Below are 16557 nucleotides of genomic sequence, written 5' to 3'. Positions count from 1 at the left end.
TCCTCATTAGTGAGTCATCAGGTGATTGAGCAGTACGTGGTCCTGCACACCTGTCAAAGGTGGTTGGGGAGGGATATAGCCCACCCGGTCAAGAAGATTCCCCACCCCGGGCTATAGGCTACATTGGATTTGGTGTTTTTTTTTCCAGACAGAGAGCTCCAACCTCAGCAAGGCTGATACTGGGTCCCTCATTCTCCACTGCTGCAGAAACTTTTGTGATGTTGTGGTCCATCTGATGTTGGCTCTCCAGTGTCCATAGAAGGATTGAATCTGAAGGGTCAGGTATCTTTGCTGTCCACCATCCCATCCCCAAAGCTAGGATAATTTTAGATGTGCATAGGAAACTGCCTATGGACATCTAGCTCAGTGTTATTTAAACTGAATGGCAGCAGAATCTCCAGGATTTCAGATGGGAAATCTTTCCCAGCCCTACATGGGATGTTGGGGATGATGGCCTAAGAGCCATTCCATTCTTCCATTCTAGATCAGCTCAGGAGCTGGAGTGGCTCTCTCCCTTGTATTTCTTCCTCTCTTTGTGCTTAATGAAAGGAAATGCTTTTGTTAATTAAAAAAGAGAAAAAGAAAAAAAGCTAAAAAGCAAAAAGAAGAAGCAAAAACCAAAACAAAACAAGAAACAGGCGTGCTCTTCCACACTCATTTCCACAACTTCTCCCTACGACCACGACCTTAAGGAACTTTGTATGTCAACCTGTCCACCCAAAGAGTCTCTGTGTATCTCCCGGGAGAACCACTTGGATTTTCAGAGATGAAAACTAGGGTGTTTTCATATAATACTTTTTTTTAACATCAACCCATGTGCATCCATAATCTGACCACTGAGCTGTAACCTTCTCCAGCTTCTTAGGCAGATCAACTGCTACCTCTGATCTTTTCCCCCCTTCTGGATATGCTGGAGATTCAAACTGGAACCTTATGCACACAAAGTGTGTGCTCTGTTGCTGCGCTCGGACTTCCCTAGAGTGGTCCTGCCTCGCTCTGCCTGCTGTGCTTATGTACTCTGCAAAAGCTAGTCTTCCACAGATTTAAAAACATGAAGGCTCTTCATTCTTGATATAGTAAGGAAAGAATAATTATCCCAAAATAAATGACCAGCAGTTCAGATATAACCTGGTAGTTGCTGTGTACATGTGAAGTGGTCTGCTGGTCACAGCAAGGTACCTTAGTGTTGAGGCCTCATGTTTGAGAGGGGCCAACTTTTCTTAATAGAAGGTCCCAAAATCCTTCCGCAGCAGGTCAAGATGGGGCAAGGAAAGATAACCTGCCTGAAACCATGGAGAGCTGCTGCCAGTCAGTGTGGACAATACTGGGCAAGATGGCCCAATGGTCTGACTCAGTGGATGGCAGCCTCCTATGTTTGCAACAGGGGATAAAGACACTCTCTAGAAACTCTAGAGAAGCGGTTTTATACGAGTTGGGGCATCTGTGGCCCTCTAGTTGTTGTTATGACTCCACCTCCCATCACCCCTGACCAATGCCTATTTAGGCTGGGTCTGATGGAAGCTGGAGTCAAACAACATCTAGAGGGCCACAGGATTCCCAATCCTTGGGGAAAAAGAATGAGAGTGCCAGCAAACTCACACTGACCATTTCACCGGGGCATCCCGACAAGACAAATGTTTGGATAAGCAAGAAACGGTGATTTACAGGGGCTAGAAAACAGGAACTGTTGGTGTCTTCTAAAGAGGATCAGTTGGAACACATGCAGGGCCATGAGGTAAGGTGAGGTGTCTACCTCAGGCAGCAGGATACCCAGGGGCAGCAGATCCTGAAGTCAGTCCTTTATTCCCCTGTTGTTCCCAATGCAGATCTTCATTCATCCCTTCTTCCCTGGCAGGGAGAGGACGTGCTGTTTTGGGGTCTGCCTCAGGTGGCAAAATGTTGCAAAAACCCTGCAGTGTCCATAGAGGACGGGCCTTAATGTGGGTTCTGACCAGGCTTCTTACTGTCTTACTGTCACCACATGATCTGAATGGTGGTTTGTGTTCTAAAGCACACCTATCTGTGTTCCTAAGTGCCTACCTGCCATTGCACATTGTTGACAGGGATGAATGGTGCCCATAAGGTCTGGTAAAGCAGAAGGCAAGGAGCGCAACAGTAGATGGAGTCAGAGCCAATGGCAAGCTAAGCCAACTGATCTTGGTTTTGGTCCCATCCTCTTCCCTTCTGAGTTCTACAACCACAACACCAAGGAGGAAGCTGCCAACAGTACTGGTTGTAAGCAGAGAGGTAGGCAGGTGGTGAGACTGGCTGAGTGCAGAGGTTGGTGGGGCAGTGCCCCATTTGAATTAATGAACCAGTCCACACTGGTTGTGGGCATACAGGATATAGGAGTCAGATGAGCAAGAGATGAGCAAGGGACCTTTAAAGAAGTGCACTTGTCCTTACTTATCTTCTCCTGAAGAGGAGAAGCTGCTAAGGAAATGCAGGGTTCTACAGAAACCAGTTCAGAAACCAGAGGCCTGTATAAACTAGAGGAAACAAAGCCCTCTGGTGTGTAAGCCCACCAGGTTCCCTCCACAAAATCCTTTTGTCTTTTTGCACTTCGGAGGGAATTTTATCTGTTTCTGCCTCTAAAGGCTTTCCAGCAGGAATGTTGAGGAACCCTTTTGTTCCCCACCCCAAGGGCTGCATTCCTTCTGGCCAGCCTTCTGGGGGCCATATCACAATGGCAGGTGGGGCCAGGGGCAAATGCGGGCACTGCAACAAATGCAAACATTCTTTTCGTTCAGTAGGGTCCAAAGCTCACTACTGCCCCTTTCTAGTTTCCACCAAGGCAAGCAAAAGTCATGGCACACACATCCCATCCAGCCCAAAATGCTCAAGGAGCATGTGAAGCAAGGCCAGTGGAGGGCATGGCCTGGGGACAAGGGGTGTGGCCTAGAGTTTATAAGGCCAGCTAGAATGTGGCCTTTGGCCTGAGGTTTCCTACCTCTGGTTTTTTATGTCTCTCAAAAGGGCAGCAACTTTGTGGTGTTCAGCTGGCCAAAAGGGAGGACCATTGTTAGTGGTGAAGAAGAAAGGAAATCTAGCATGGTTAAGTGCTTTGATTCTGCATATAATGTAATTTATGGGTGCTTCTTCTTCTTCTTCTTCTTCTTCTTCTTCTTCTTCTTCTTCTTCTTCTTCTTCTTCTTCTTCTTGTTGTTGTTGTTGTTGTTGTTGTTGTTGTTGTTGTTGTATATTATTGGCTGGCAGGCCCAGCTCCCTGCTTCCCACACTGGGTGCTTGCTTGTAGTTGTGCTTAGCCCATTGTGTGCCAGCAGGTCCCCCCCCCCCGGTGAAATTTATGGGAACTGAATTCCGGCATCTCTCATGTGGGCAACATTGAACAAGCATGAGTTCTGGCCCCCCTTTTTCTAGAAAAATAGCACTGTGTGCCAGATCCCTGGATTTTGTACAACCTGTGGGCTCTCTGTATACCATAGGTTCTCCTTAACCCTTGCTCTGTTGGGTTTTCCACATCACATCTTACCTGCTGCCAATTCTGCTCACCACCCATTGGTCCCACTGCAAGACTCTTTGCAGGACTATGGGTCAAGGCAAACTTCCCTACAGTCCTTGTAGAAATGACCATACTGCTGGTTAAATATGTTGTAGAAACGAGCTGTTTCTTTAAGTGGGATAGTTTATGTGACCAAGCCTGGTGACAGGCAGGGGCATTCTGATGTGGGGGCCACCCTGGGTGCCATTCCAAGGGTGTGTGTGACAAAATGCCGCCCCCCATCAGCGGCACCCCCGTGACATGTGACATGCCCCTGGGATGTGCACCATGCCCCCTAGAATGAGTGCCGCTCCAGGTACTGGAGCAGGTTGCTTCGCCTCTGGTGACAGGAGGTCAGCATGATCAGGCATCTGTAGATGTTCTTCACCTCGGAAGCGGTCTGTCTGACAAGAACCCCTTTGGATCTGCTGCAGTGAGGAGATAGATACATTGAGGATGGGGCGCCATAGAAGCCATCTGAAACCAACAGTGTATGGGATCCTATAGGTCTGATTCCAGCTCATCCCAGCCCATAAGCATACCTTCCCCCTGCATCTTGGTTGGAGAACTGCATTGCTAAATTCACAGAAAAGCAGATTTCAAAGGACAGCTGTGTTTTGGTTGGCGTCTTGTTTCAGAAGGTGCAGATTAGGTAAGTGCACCTTCAAATGTGAGCTGAATTCTAATGTCTCCCTCATCCCTAACCAGAAGATGCCATGTAAAATTTCCCATAATGCCCCTAATGAAGCATCAATCTGGAGAATTGTGGGGATTTCTTAAATGGTAGCTCAAAGACCCAGCCACCTAATACAGGAGACTGAGAGTAGGTATCTTTGCTGATGAGCCCTGATAGTTGCCTACAGTTGTCAGGTGATTGTATGGATGGTTATTTTGTCATTTCAACACAACTAATTCCTTTTGATAAAAACTGTATTTAGTGAACCTGTGAGCAATTGCTGACATGGTTTTATTTTGGAAATGCGAAGTACACCCCCAGGTTTTTCTGTATAGATGAGGCCTAGAACCTTGTTCTTTCTTTCTTTTTTAAGGGTTCTTAAGGATGGTGGATTTGACCAAACTGCGGGAGGCAGTGGACGACAGGAGTGCCTGGCATGCTCTGGTCCATAGGGTCACGAAGAGTCGGACACGACTAAATGACTAAGCAACAACAACAACAACAACAACAAGAATGGTAGAAACTATTGCAGTTGCTTGGGTGTAAGTTGCCAGGAATATCCATGAAACAGGCCACTGAGCCAAGTGTTTGCTTTAGGCAAAAGTTCAGAATCAGTTTTTTTAATTTTGTTTTCTTTACAATTTTATTTACAAAATGTATTAAAACTCTTTGTACAATGCCTCATTCAAATGAGGCTTAGGAATTTATGCCCACACATGCAGTTTTACACTTTTGACAGCCATGAGTTTCGCTTGGCAGGGTTTTTTCTTCTTCTTCTGTTCACTGAAGTGCAATTTTAACAACTGAATAAAGAAATAACCTAAAAAAGATTTGTTGTTGTTTTTAAAAACAAAAGGGGAAAAATAAAAATAAAAAATTCTCAACTGGCTACTGCTGAACTTCCAGAGCTTGAAGTTAGTAGCAGGATTTTTTTTAAGCAATTGACATTTTTTAATTATTTAAACATGCATGTTTTTAAAAATAACAACCCTTTTACCAAACCCTTCACTAGTGTGAAGTCTCCACTCTGAAAAATTATTTTCATTTGACAAACATACATTTCTTTTTATACAGCATCTAAGAAAATGTCTATTTTTTTCCTTTTTTAAAACTTAAATACAACATTTTGCACAGCTTTGCATTTCCTTTTGCTGGAACATTATAGCATTCAGAAATTGAGAATCACAGTTTCATGAAAAAGTACAGCTTCTTTTTGCTTAATACCTCTGTAAAAACATGAGCAGCAGCTTATTCTATGGGAGAATTTTCTCTGATGATTTTTTTTTATGTTACATTTGTGAAAACGTATCCCCCCCAAGTCCTATAGTATATCCCTTGATTTAATGAACTATCAAATATATCATCAGTGACCTTTATATGCCTTGTTCTAATGAGCTATCAAATATATTCAGTGACCTCTTTCAAACATTTTTTCCTTTTTTGATTTTAAAGAAAAAATATATTATTCATAATATTTCTTAAAATTTTGCTTAATATCCAGTATGTTATCAGTGAAATGAAACCCTTGCTGAACTACCAGTTGCACATATTGTCATAATTAGAGGTAATTAGTATGTAGATGACTCCTTTAACTTGTATTTTGTCTATCTGGTAAATGACAATGGTTTTTTTTGTTTTTTTGTTTCTGTTTAAAGATGCAGCTAATTAACATATGATGCTGCTTCATAATGAGTCAGACCATTGGTCCACCTTGGTAAGGATGTCTACTCTAAGGAGCAAAAACCTCCCCAAGATTCCAGACTCAAGAGGTCTTCCTTCACCCTGTTACCTGAGGTCTTTTACATTTAGAGATTCCAGGAATTGGACCTGGTATCTTCTCTAACTCCAGCCACACGCTCTGCCCCTGAGCTCTTCCAATGTTGTCGACTTCTGCTAGACTCTATGGTGGAGCACATCCTACATCTGAAAAAGCTGTAAGGCAATAAATGCAGTCCGTATCTTAAGCTGTATATACTGGAATGCGTTATATCTGTTAGGAAAACTGAAGATGAACCCTAAGTATCTTTCAGAAAGGAAAGAAAAAAAGTAGCCATGAAATTATGATTGGCAGCAGCTGAGAATATAATAACTACCAGCAATAGTAATGCTAGAGCATTTTGTTACGAGTTGGACCAGCTGGTCTCTTTTGAGGTACCATCCTGTGTTATGTTTTTAATTTTAGTTTTTTACAAAGCGAGGCTGATCCACAAAGCATCGTCTGAGCACAGTGCTAGTTTTTTTTCTTTTTAAAAAAATCATCATCATCATCATCATCATTATTATCCTAACTATTACAAAAGGAAAAGGAAAAAGAAAAGAAAAGGTGGAGATTCTGAAACTGCGTTATGGGGGACAACTGCATTCTTCAGTCCTCTCACATATAATCATTTGATATTAAATGCTGAATGGAGAAGGGACAACAGTGCCAGCAATAAACATCCAAAAGATATATCGCACAGAAACGTGAAATGTGGCAGGAAATGGAATGGAATGAATTCTTCTCAAAACTAGTGATGCTATTTATTTTTGTTTTAATAATAAAAATAAGAATGCACTTGCAGATGATAGAGGACATGGGTGCATTTCTAGCCTGTCCTCTTGTGTTTTCCTTCTTGAAAACTTTTCTTTGTAAGATACACCAGGTCCTTCCTTGACAAATTGATGCATGAGCCTCCATGATGTTTTATTTCGATTGGTTGACACACCTCCTCCCCCCCTCCATATATTTTCATCATTTTTTTGTGTTTTGTTTGTATGTTACATTCACTTGTTGGAGCAGATATATGCATTTTCTTAAAATGTGAGGCAGGATCTAGAGCAGAAATGGCAAAAGAGGATCCTTACCATCACAAAGGAAGGAACAAAGCAACACATTGTGACAGGAAATCACAGAGTTAGGTTAACAGGCTGCCCTAAGAATATAAGCAGTGGTATTCTGAGGCATAATATTAAGAACAGCTTAATATTTTGATAAAAGGGGGCACTTGAAAACCTTTTGTCTCTTTTCAAAAGAATTAACGTCCATATATACTGTGCAGTGGTATCAAAGAATGGCTTCTGTTGAACTTTTGTTAAAATTATTTTTACAAGAATACTTTTCTCCCTTTCTCTTTCCGTGTATGAGAATATCATCTTCTTATCAATCTGTGTTCTTCTTGTAGTAGTAGTAGTTGTTGTTGTTTTGTTTTGTTTTCAAGCAAAGCAAGACTATTTTTTGATGGTTTGCATTGTTTTTGAGTCTTAAGAATTTCCTGTAAGGCACTGAAGGAAAAAATAAAATTCCTATGAAGAGTTCATTGCACCATCGTCAATAATGTGTCAGACCCGACATCTGGGAGGGAGTAAAATTGGCTCAGGTGGTCAGGATCACTGAAGTTGCTGGGATCTTGGTAGCTCCTTCCTTTGCATGCCATCATAAGTGCGGGATCTGCAATGAGAATGCAACTATCTCAGCTGTGTCCCATGAGAGGGAGGTTATCACGAAGGCATAGGTGAAAACCAGGGATGAGGGAAGAAATGATCTGAACATTAGCTACTCAAGCATTATACTGAAAAATACATAGCACCACAAAATCCAACTAAACAGAGGACTTGTTCACACATTACACTGAACACAGGTGCAAGCTGTCTCTACACATGAACAAGTGTTTGAGTGAAAGAATGTACACTTGCTGATGTGTACAGCTCAACTCTTGAACACACAGGGACACAGACTGTGCACTTGCTGAATGTTATAGGTGAATAACTGTAAAGGTAGTCGAGTTACCAACAGGCTTAACTTGAGTCAACAGTGTGATGCAGCAGCAAAAAAAAACCTAATGCTATTCTAGGCTGCAACAGATGAACAGTGTCCAGATGAATGGAAGTAATAGTACCACTCTATTCTGCCTTGGTCAGACCACACCTGGAATACTGTGTCCAATTCTGGGCACCACAATTTAAGAAGGGTGTTGACAAGCAGGAATGTGTGCAGAGGAGGGCAGACAAGATGATCAAGGATCTGGAAATTAAGCCTTACTAGGAGCGCTTGAAGGAGCTGGGTATGTTTAGCCTGGAAAAGAGGAGAGATGATAGCCATCTTCAAATATCTAAAAGGCTGTTACATGGGAGATGGAGCAAGCTTGTTTTCTCCTGTTCTGCAGCCTTGGTGCCGAACCAATGGCTTCAATCTACAAATAGGGAAATTCCAACTCATTATCAAGAAGAACTTTGATAGTAAGGACTGCTCAATAGTGGAACAGACCCCCTGGGCTGGACTCTCCTTCCTTGGAGGTTTTTAAGCAAAGGTTGGATAGCCATCTGTTGTGCATGATCGAGTTGAAATTACTGCATTGCACAGGGTTGGACTACATGGTCCTCAGGATCCCTTCCAACTGTACAATTCTATGATTCTAAGTGTGTATACAGGTACACAAATAATGAACTCATGGAATGTAGCATGTGAATCCCATATATGTAGCTGTCTTCAAGGTTTGCAGATGAGTTTGCAAAGTGGATTTAAGGAACATAGGAAGCTGCCTGACTCTGAATCAGGCCATTAATCCATCTATATTAGTATTGCCTATACTAATAGGCAATAGCTCTCCAGGGTTTCAAACAAGGGCCTCTCCCAGTTCTATCTGAAGATGCCAGAGTGACCTTGGGACTTTCTGCATGCAAAGCAGATGTCCTACTACTGAGCATAACTCATAGCCTATTACTCTCACTCAGTGATACCAATTCAGCAGAGTGCTGTTGCGTTGCATGCATTTGCTAGACAACAAAGATCCAGTCAATGTCTAAATCAGGGTTTCCCAAACTTGGCTCTCCAGCTGTTTTGAGACTACAAATCCCATCATCCCTAGTTAGCAGAACCAGCAATCAGGGATTATGGGAATTGTAGTCCAAAACAGCTGGAGACCCAAGGTTGGGAAACCCTGCATATTGCTGTTAAAGCTTCTTTTGGTGCAGTAAAGCTTATTTAAAGGTAAAGGGACCCCTGACCATTAGGTCCAGTTGTGGCTGACTCTGGGGTTCCGGTGCTCATCTCGCTTTATTGGCCGAGGGAGCCGGCGTACAGCTTCCGGGTCATGTGATCAGCATGACTAAGCCACTTCTGGCGAACCAGAGCAGTGCACAGAAACGCCGTTTACCTTCCCGCTGGAGTGGTACCTATTTATCTACTTGCACTTTGACGTGCTTTCGAACTGCTAGGCTGGCAGTAGCAAGAACCGAGCAATGGGAGCTCACCCTGTCACAGGGATTTGAACCACCGACCTTCTGATCGGCGAGTCCTAGGCTCTGTGCTTTAACCCACAGCACCACCTGCATTACTGATATGCTAATTAACCTTTCTTTGAAATTATCTAGGCTGTATCTACTTATTTGGAGTAATAACCTCAGCTCCAAGTAGAATTGCCTTAATGAATTAAGAATTAATGTTATGACCTTTGCCTTCCCGGATGGCCGTTGTGAGAAATTACTTTTGGAACAGCTACAGAGGATGTTGTCATTATATTACCTTGTATATAAATATCTCTGTGTGTGGGTTGGGGGTGGGACTGAGTTTAGCCATGGAGGAATTTATGTTACATCAAGTGAGCCTGTTTGCTTTCTGCTATCAGACAAGGAAAATTATGTCACCTTGCATTCTTCCTTGCCTCCACTGGCAGAAAATAGAGAGACGAATTTGTAGCTGAATTCTGAATGCCATTTTATCTATGCTATGACTTATAGCTAGAGAAATGATGATTGCTAATGCTATAGCACATTACTGTGACCTTTCAAATGCAGTAGAGATAGGAGTTAGGGCTTATCCACTTCTTGCCCCACTCATTCCAGGCAACGGTCCACAAATGGTTTTCTGCAGATTGTCCATTGCTCTAATTCAGCTTTTGAAAGTGTGTTTTTACAGGGAGCAAAGCTCTGGAGCCAAAAAGAAAGAAAGAAAAAAGGGTGCTCGAACACAGAGCTTTAAAGTGTTGGACTGTGCCAGGAAACCATGAAGGAAGGGTTAGTGTGGGTAAGCCCTTAATCATGGTTAAAGGTAAAGGTAAAGGTACCCCTTCCCGTACGGGCCAGTCGTGTCCGACTCTAGGGTTGTGCGCTCATCTTACTTAAGAGGCCGGGAGCCGTCGCTGTCCGAAGACACTTCCGGGTCACGTGGCCAGCGTGACAAAGCTGCACTGGCGAGCCAGCACCAGCGCAGCACACGGAAACGCCGTTTACCTTCCTGCTATAAAGCGGTACCTATTTATCTACTTGCACTTAGGGGTGCTTTCGAACTGCTAGGTGGGCAGGAGCTGGGACCGAAAGACAGGAGCTCACCCCGCCGTGGGGATTCGAACCACCGACCATACGATCGGCAAGTCCTAGGCACTGAGGTTTTACCCACAGCGCCACCCGCGTCCCGCGTCTAATCATGGTTAGAAAGCAATAAATGGGAATTCTGCCCTTGTCTTCACCAGGAGATTCCCCTACTCCTACTTCCATGTACATACACACCTGTCATTCATCCTTGCTGCTTATACAAATCACATAATTGTAGAAAGTCAATGTGTTATCCCCCCACCCCCACCCCACCCCCACAGCTTTGGCAGCAGGGGAGACACCTCAAGAATGCACTTACCTGAAGTCACCACAGTTCCCTTTAATAAATGAAAGGGGAAAAGATCATAAGAAAGTCAGGAAATAATAATCAATGATGTCCATCTCTATGTGTAAGGCTGGAGGGCATGATGATATCCTGGCAAGACCTGTGATGCCCAGTGCCAAAGTTTTCAGGGCTGACCTTCCAGTGAGGATAAATGAGGCGGCTGCTTCAGGAGACAAATTTAAGGGCCCCTCTTAAGGGCAAACAAATTCAAGTTATTGTTTATTATGATTTTTTAATGACATGTGATCTTGTTTTATATTTGTGTGTTTCATATTTGTGTGTGTGTGATTTGTAAAATTAATTTTTGGTGCACTAAGGTGATTGCTGGAGGCTGCAATGTTAATGCATCCATTCATGGCAGCTCATAAATTTGGGATATTTTTTCATTGAGTATGCGCTGGTATGTGTGCTGTTTTTATTTAGATGATCTCTCTCAAGTGGTGGCAAGTCTTGGGTGAGCCCTAGAAGCTGCCATTCAAAGTGTCCTGGCATCATAGTGAAAATCCAGGATGGCAAATGGTTTAAGAATTAATCCAATAATTGGGAATTAAAGGTGGGGAAGCTGCCTTATACTGAGTTGGAATGTTGACCAATCTCACTGGGTATGACTCTCAGTGGCCTATCAGGATTTCAGACATGGTTCTCTCCCAGCCAGAGGGCCCGAGACAAACCTAGGACTTCCTGATGTGAATCAGGTGCTCTGCCAATCAACTACTACTGCCTTTCCCATGGCATTGCTAGAACACATGTTGGAAAGGCATCAACTGTGTTGTGTCCCATTTCTGATGTGCATAATCCTGAGATGTTACTCCACGTTGGGGAACACAACACCAACAACACATCACCACAGGGAACACCAAAAACATAAACCAGTTGATTTGCTTACTGGACCTTTAGCCGTACCACTAGATCTTAACACTTTCTGTTCCATACACGTTGTAGCCTTCTCTGTACGTAGCATAATTCTGGGTATTGGGTGCAGGAGCAGGCTTAAAGTTTTGTGTGTTCTTTGTGAGTTTCATTCGTTTGGACTCGGCCCGTGACTTGTAACAGAACTCTATCAAGGCCACCGTCATGGCAAGGCCGAGACCTCCGACAAGAATATAGAAAACCCCAGCAACATTGCTCAGGCTCAGAGCGCTTGTCTTGTCCTAAGAAAAACGAACCAGTTGGTTAGTTTTGCAGCGGGAAGGAAAGAGACAGAAGGACAATATCTTTCTAGAGGTGTCTAGCTTTGAAGGCCTAAATGTGCATTTAGACAACTCACTCTCACTATTTTGCAGCTTAGAACTCTTTGTACCCAAATCTTTACATCAATTTCAGAGGTAACCAGCTGAACCAAAACACTCTTGCCAGATTCATCTCACAAATAATGTCCCATGACACGAAAGGGCTTAAGGCAGGAACACCCAGGAAATAATGTTTTATCTCCCCCTACTTGATACTAACTATACAGCATCTGGTAACAATATGGATAGTTCCCTAAACCAGTGGTATTCACTTTGTAGCTGACTACACACAGCTTCATGGTGAATATCACTGGGCTAACCTGAGCCTTTCTATTGATCTTTGAAACATTTTCCCCCTCTGGAGCGGGGCAGAACATAGCACGGTGAATTCAGAAAAAAGCTGCTTTTTCATTTAAAAAAAATTAAAGGAAGGCCTTTAATTCTGTTGATATTGGAGAATGAAGAGGAAAAGAATCACTTTTTTTTGCTGTTTTAACATCTGGTAGCAACAGTTGCTATGTTTGATGAAGCTGGTCAGTTACTTTCAGGCTGAGCTAAATAACCCTGCGCTCTCACTTGAGTTTCTGGGGTTGAACGAACAAACAAAACTCCCAGCTTAAAATATTAATCAATCTATACTGTCTAAGGTGTACCATCAAGGCAATGGGGGAAGCCTTTTGTTTGAAAAAATAATATTAATGATTTCTCTGTCTGTTTTGAGACACCATCATAACCATTTTGCTGCTGAATTGGATTACCTGCTACATGGTTTCTCAATTGTTTGAATACTTATGGTTTGAGCTGTGACACAAAGAAAATCAGAAGGCTTGTCAACATGAGAAGGCTGTGCAGGTGTGCGTTGGAATATGAATTCAAACCAATTGAGTCAAACTGGTTAAAGTCTCAGTGTGGACAGACTGCTTTTGGGCTTGCGAGACTGGGTTCCCCTCCCAGCCAAGACTCACATTGCAACTGGTGACTAAGCTATCAGCAGCTGTTAACGTTGCAGGACTAAATGAGCCTCCACGGTTATGAGAATTGCAAAATGTAACTCAGCAAGCAGAAAGTGGCAACAAGCCATTCTAATTAACAAAAAAGCAGTCCACACACAGGGGCTTGCTCCAGTCTGACAGCTAATTTCATCTAAAACCAACACAGCTCTCTCATGTAGGCAAGGCCTGAGTAATTGATGTCAATCTGGATTCCAGACCAATTTACGGCAGAAATTTGAAACTGACTCTTGAAAAAGTTGCAGGTTAAGCCTCAGCTTACCAAAAATCTTTAAGCAGTTGCAAAATGTCTTTCGAATTTGCCCCCCCCCCCAATGTCCCAAAACCAAACAATGAAAACCAGACCCCAAAATAGATCAGTTCCTTCCAGCCAGGGGAAAACAAACACATTTTAGAAGGCTGGGCTTGGCTGACTTAATAAATTTTGAATCCTTGCTGATTTTTTGGTTTTAGGTTTGAGTTACAAAGAGGCTGATCCTGCAATGGTGCATTCAAACATCCATCGGCCCAAAGTTCACCTTAACAAGAAGCCATCTCCAAGCCCTGCTGGAATCAATACTCATGAGTCGACTTCAGCAGGACCAGAAAATGGAGCCCTCTAAAAAAACCTCTAGCAATTCTTATTATGGTCATTATCACAGTAATTTTTCAAAGGCACAAACGAAAGGCAGGTGTTCAATTCTCATCTGTTTGCAATGGGAACTGGACATCAGGCTGTTGTTTGCTGCCTTAGAAATGCATCCAAATCAGTATTTAATACTGGTTGGGTATTTCAATTCATTTTTCCTTTTGAAATTGTTCCATTATATATACATCTCCATGTTTCATCACAGCAGGTAAGCATAATGTTTTCTCCCAAATCAAGAAGGAAAAGCGTTTATGGATGGAAACCCCCTTGGTCACTTCTACATCTGGAGTATCCATTTCAAACTTATGGAAGTTCCACTGGAGAAGTCCCCACTGGGATGGTCCACACCCACCGCCCCAGCAACATAATTTGTGTGTGAAGCTTGTGACAAGCTGAAAGCCATACCATAAAAGGGAAATCAAAGTACGCAGTGGCAAAAGTTTCTGGTATGGAATGTAAGTAATACAGTAGCAAAATGGTTTGATGAATAATCATAAAAAAAATTGAATGGCTAAGATTTATGGAATGAACCAGCAATAAAATAGTGCGCTATTATATATATATTTAAAAAATAAACCCCTCCAGACTTTCTTTCTTTCTTTAAAAAAAAAGGATATGTCATGCTTATTAATGTGAAGTCCTCTGAAAAATATCCATCCTTAACACTCATGCATTTGTTGTTCAAAAACCATCATTGTGCATGGAAAGGAGTTACGAAATTTCATAATAAAATCGATGAGCTTTGAAAATTTATGGAAAATAAAGGCAAACTAGAGGCTAAAAAAATCATACATGGACTCAAACGGAATTTCTGTAGGTATATATTAAAGTAGAGATACCAGTTTGAGATTTTTTTTTTTTTGAGGGAGGGGTCAACCTGAGTATATATATAAAAAAATGTACTTACAACTAGCGCCTTTGATACTGCAAAAGAAAAAGGCTGTCATTTTTACTGAGTTTTTTTTAAAAAATGGAGTTCTCTTAAAAATAAAAAATAAATAAAAATCCCTGCCCTTTTTTTTTTTTTTTGACGTGGATGGGGTGTGTTTTCCTCAATGCTTTAGAATGTAAATAGTTAACTTTGGAGAATAACTTTGGTATAAAATAAAACAGCGGGTCAAAAATATATATATATAAATATATATGTGATTGCTAATCAGTACAAAAAGACCTTCAGCGACTGACCTTACTTCCCGAGTCCTTGGCGCCACATTCACCCTTATCGTACCACCATTTGTTTTTCAGCTTGTCTAAGATGCCTTGTTCACTGAGTTTCAATACTGCAAGGTTTACAGGAGTTCTTCACGTGGGAAATAACATAAATAACATTATATTATGTTATTTTATGTTATTCAAGCTTTAAACTACTTTAAAACTATACAAAGCGATAAAGCAGGGTTCCTGGCCACAAATGTCAAAAGAAATTATCTCGTACTGCAGGCAAACTGGAATCGTAAACCCCTTAAAAGTTAAAATTCTAGAGCATCGCTAGATCACCAGGTCCTGCCCATATCGCTTTGAGTAATCGGCACACACTGTTAAATAAACTCCATGGAAACAAAGTGGTTCAATTCTCCCCAGTTTTTTCCACCCCTTTTTTTGCTTTCTTTTTCTTTTTCTTTTTTTCCGGTGAGTACCTTTAGTCAGCTTGCAGTAGCTTTGCAATAGATTTAAGGTGGAGGAGAAAGATTGCACTCAAAGGTTGCTTATTGAACTAACAGAAAGAATGCCTCTGTTTCAGCCAGTGCAGATGAATGTTTTTCTGCTCATCCACTCCCATTCCACTTCACCTATGCATCCAGCTGATGAATAAGATTGGGTTATCCAGTATATTTGCAGAGAATTTCTAGCAATGTAGTTGTGATACACAGGTAATCCCTTTGTACAGTGGTGTGTCAAAAGAGATCACAATGCAGTTTTCTGAACTGTTGCATGTAGAAATTATCTACAGTCACTTTTATCTCTGATCTGGTGGCACGGGAAAGCTCTATAGATATATAAAATGGCTTTCCTTCTTACGACTAGCATAAACAGAACCTCATGTGGGCTTGGTGAGATCACACCTGGATCACTGTGTCCAGTTCTGGGTGCCACAATTTAAGAATAATAATAATAATAATAATAATAATAATAATAATAATAATAATAAATTTTTATTTATATCCCGCACTCCCCAGCAGAAGCCGGGCTCAGGGTGGCTAACAACAATCAAATAATCAGTCAAATAATCACACAATCTAAAAATATTTCATTATAAAAATTAATTAATGGTTTTGCTTAATCGGTTGATGGCAACCGATTAAGCAAAATTCTGTGCAGGTTGCCAGAGGAGGGAGTCAGGCTACGCCCTGATCAAAGGCCTGGCGGAACAACTCTGTCTTGCAGGCCCTGCGGAAAGATGTCAGGTCCCGCAGGGCCCTAGTCTCTTGTGCCAGAGCATTCCACCAGGTTGGAGCTGCAGCCGAGAAGGCCCTGGCTCTAGTTGAGGCCAGCCTAACCTCTCTGAGGCCTGGGACCTTGAGGATGTTATTATTTGCAGACCGTAGGTTTCTCTGTGGGGCATACCAGGAGAGGCAGTCCCGTAGGTACGAGGGTCCTAGGCCGTATAGGGCTTTAAAGGTTATTATTATTAATTTTATTAATTTTATTAATATTAATATTATTAATATTATTAATATTATTAATATTATTAATATTATTAATATTATTAATATTATTAATATTATTAATATTATTAATATTATTAATATTAATATTATAATGATATTATTATTAATATTATTAATAATATTGTCAAGCTGGAGAAAGAAAGGTGATCAAGATGATTAGGGGTGTGGGAATTAAGCCTTATGAAGAATGGTTGAAGGAGCTGCATATG

At 41.8% G+C, this 16557-nt stretch overlaps 1 protein-coding gene across 1 annotated transcript in view; it reads right to left on the bottom strand.

Annotated features, from left to right (window-relative positions):
* Positions 1 to 4782: 4782 nt before the first annotated feature.
* GRIA3 (glutamate ionotropic receptor AMPA type subunit 3) overlaps positions 4783 to 16557 on the bottom strand; it is a 209648-nt gene continuing 197873 nt past the window's right edge. The window contains exons 15-16 of the mRNA XM_082207235.1: positions 11699 to 11963; positions 4783 to 7605 (exon numbers count right to left, since the gene is read on the bottom strand). Of these exons, the coding sequence (XP_082063361.1) occupies positions 11718 to 11963 (246 nt within the window). The 3' untranslated portion in view covers positions 4783 to 7605; positions 11699 to 11717. The remainder of the gene's footprint in view (positions 7606 to 11698; positions 11964 to 16557) is intronic.

The sequence above is a fragment of the Podarcis vaucheri genome, assembly GCF_965113315.1.
Source record: "Podarcis vaucheri genome assembly, chromosome: Z".
In the NCBI taxonomy this organism is placed as follows: Eukaryota; Metazoa; Chordata; class Lepidosauria; order Squamata; family Lacertidae; genus Podarcis; species Podarcis vaucheri.
This window is presented reverse-complemented; position numbering and strand designations above follow the sequence as displayed.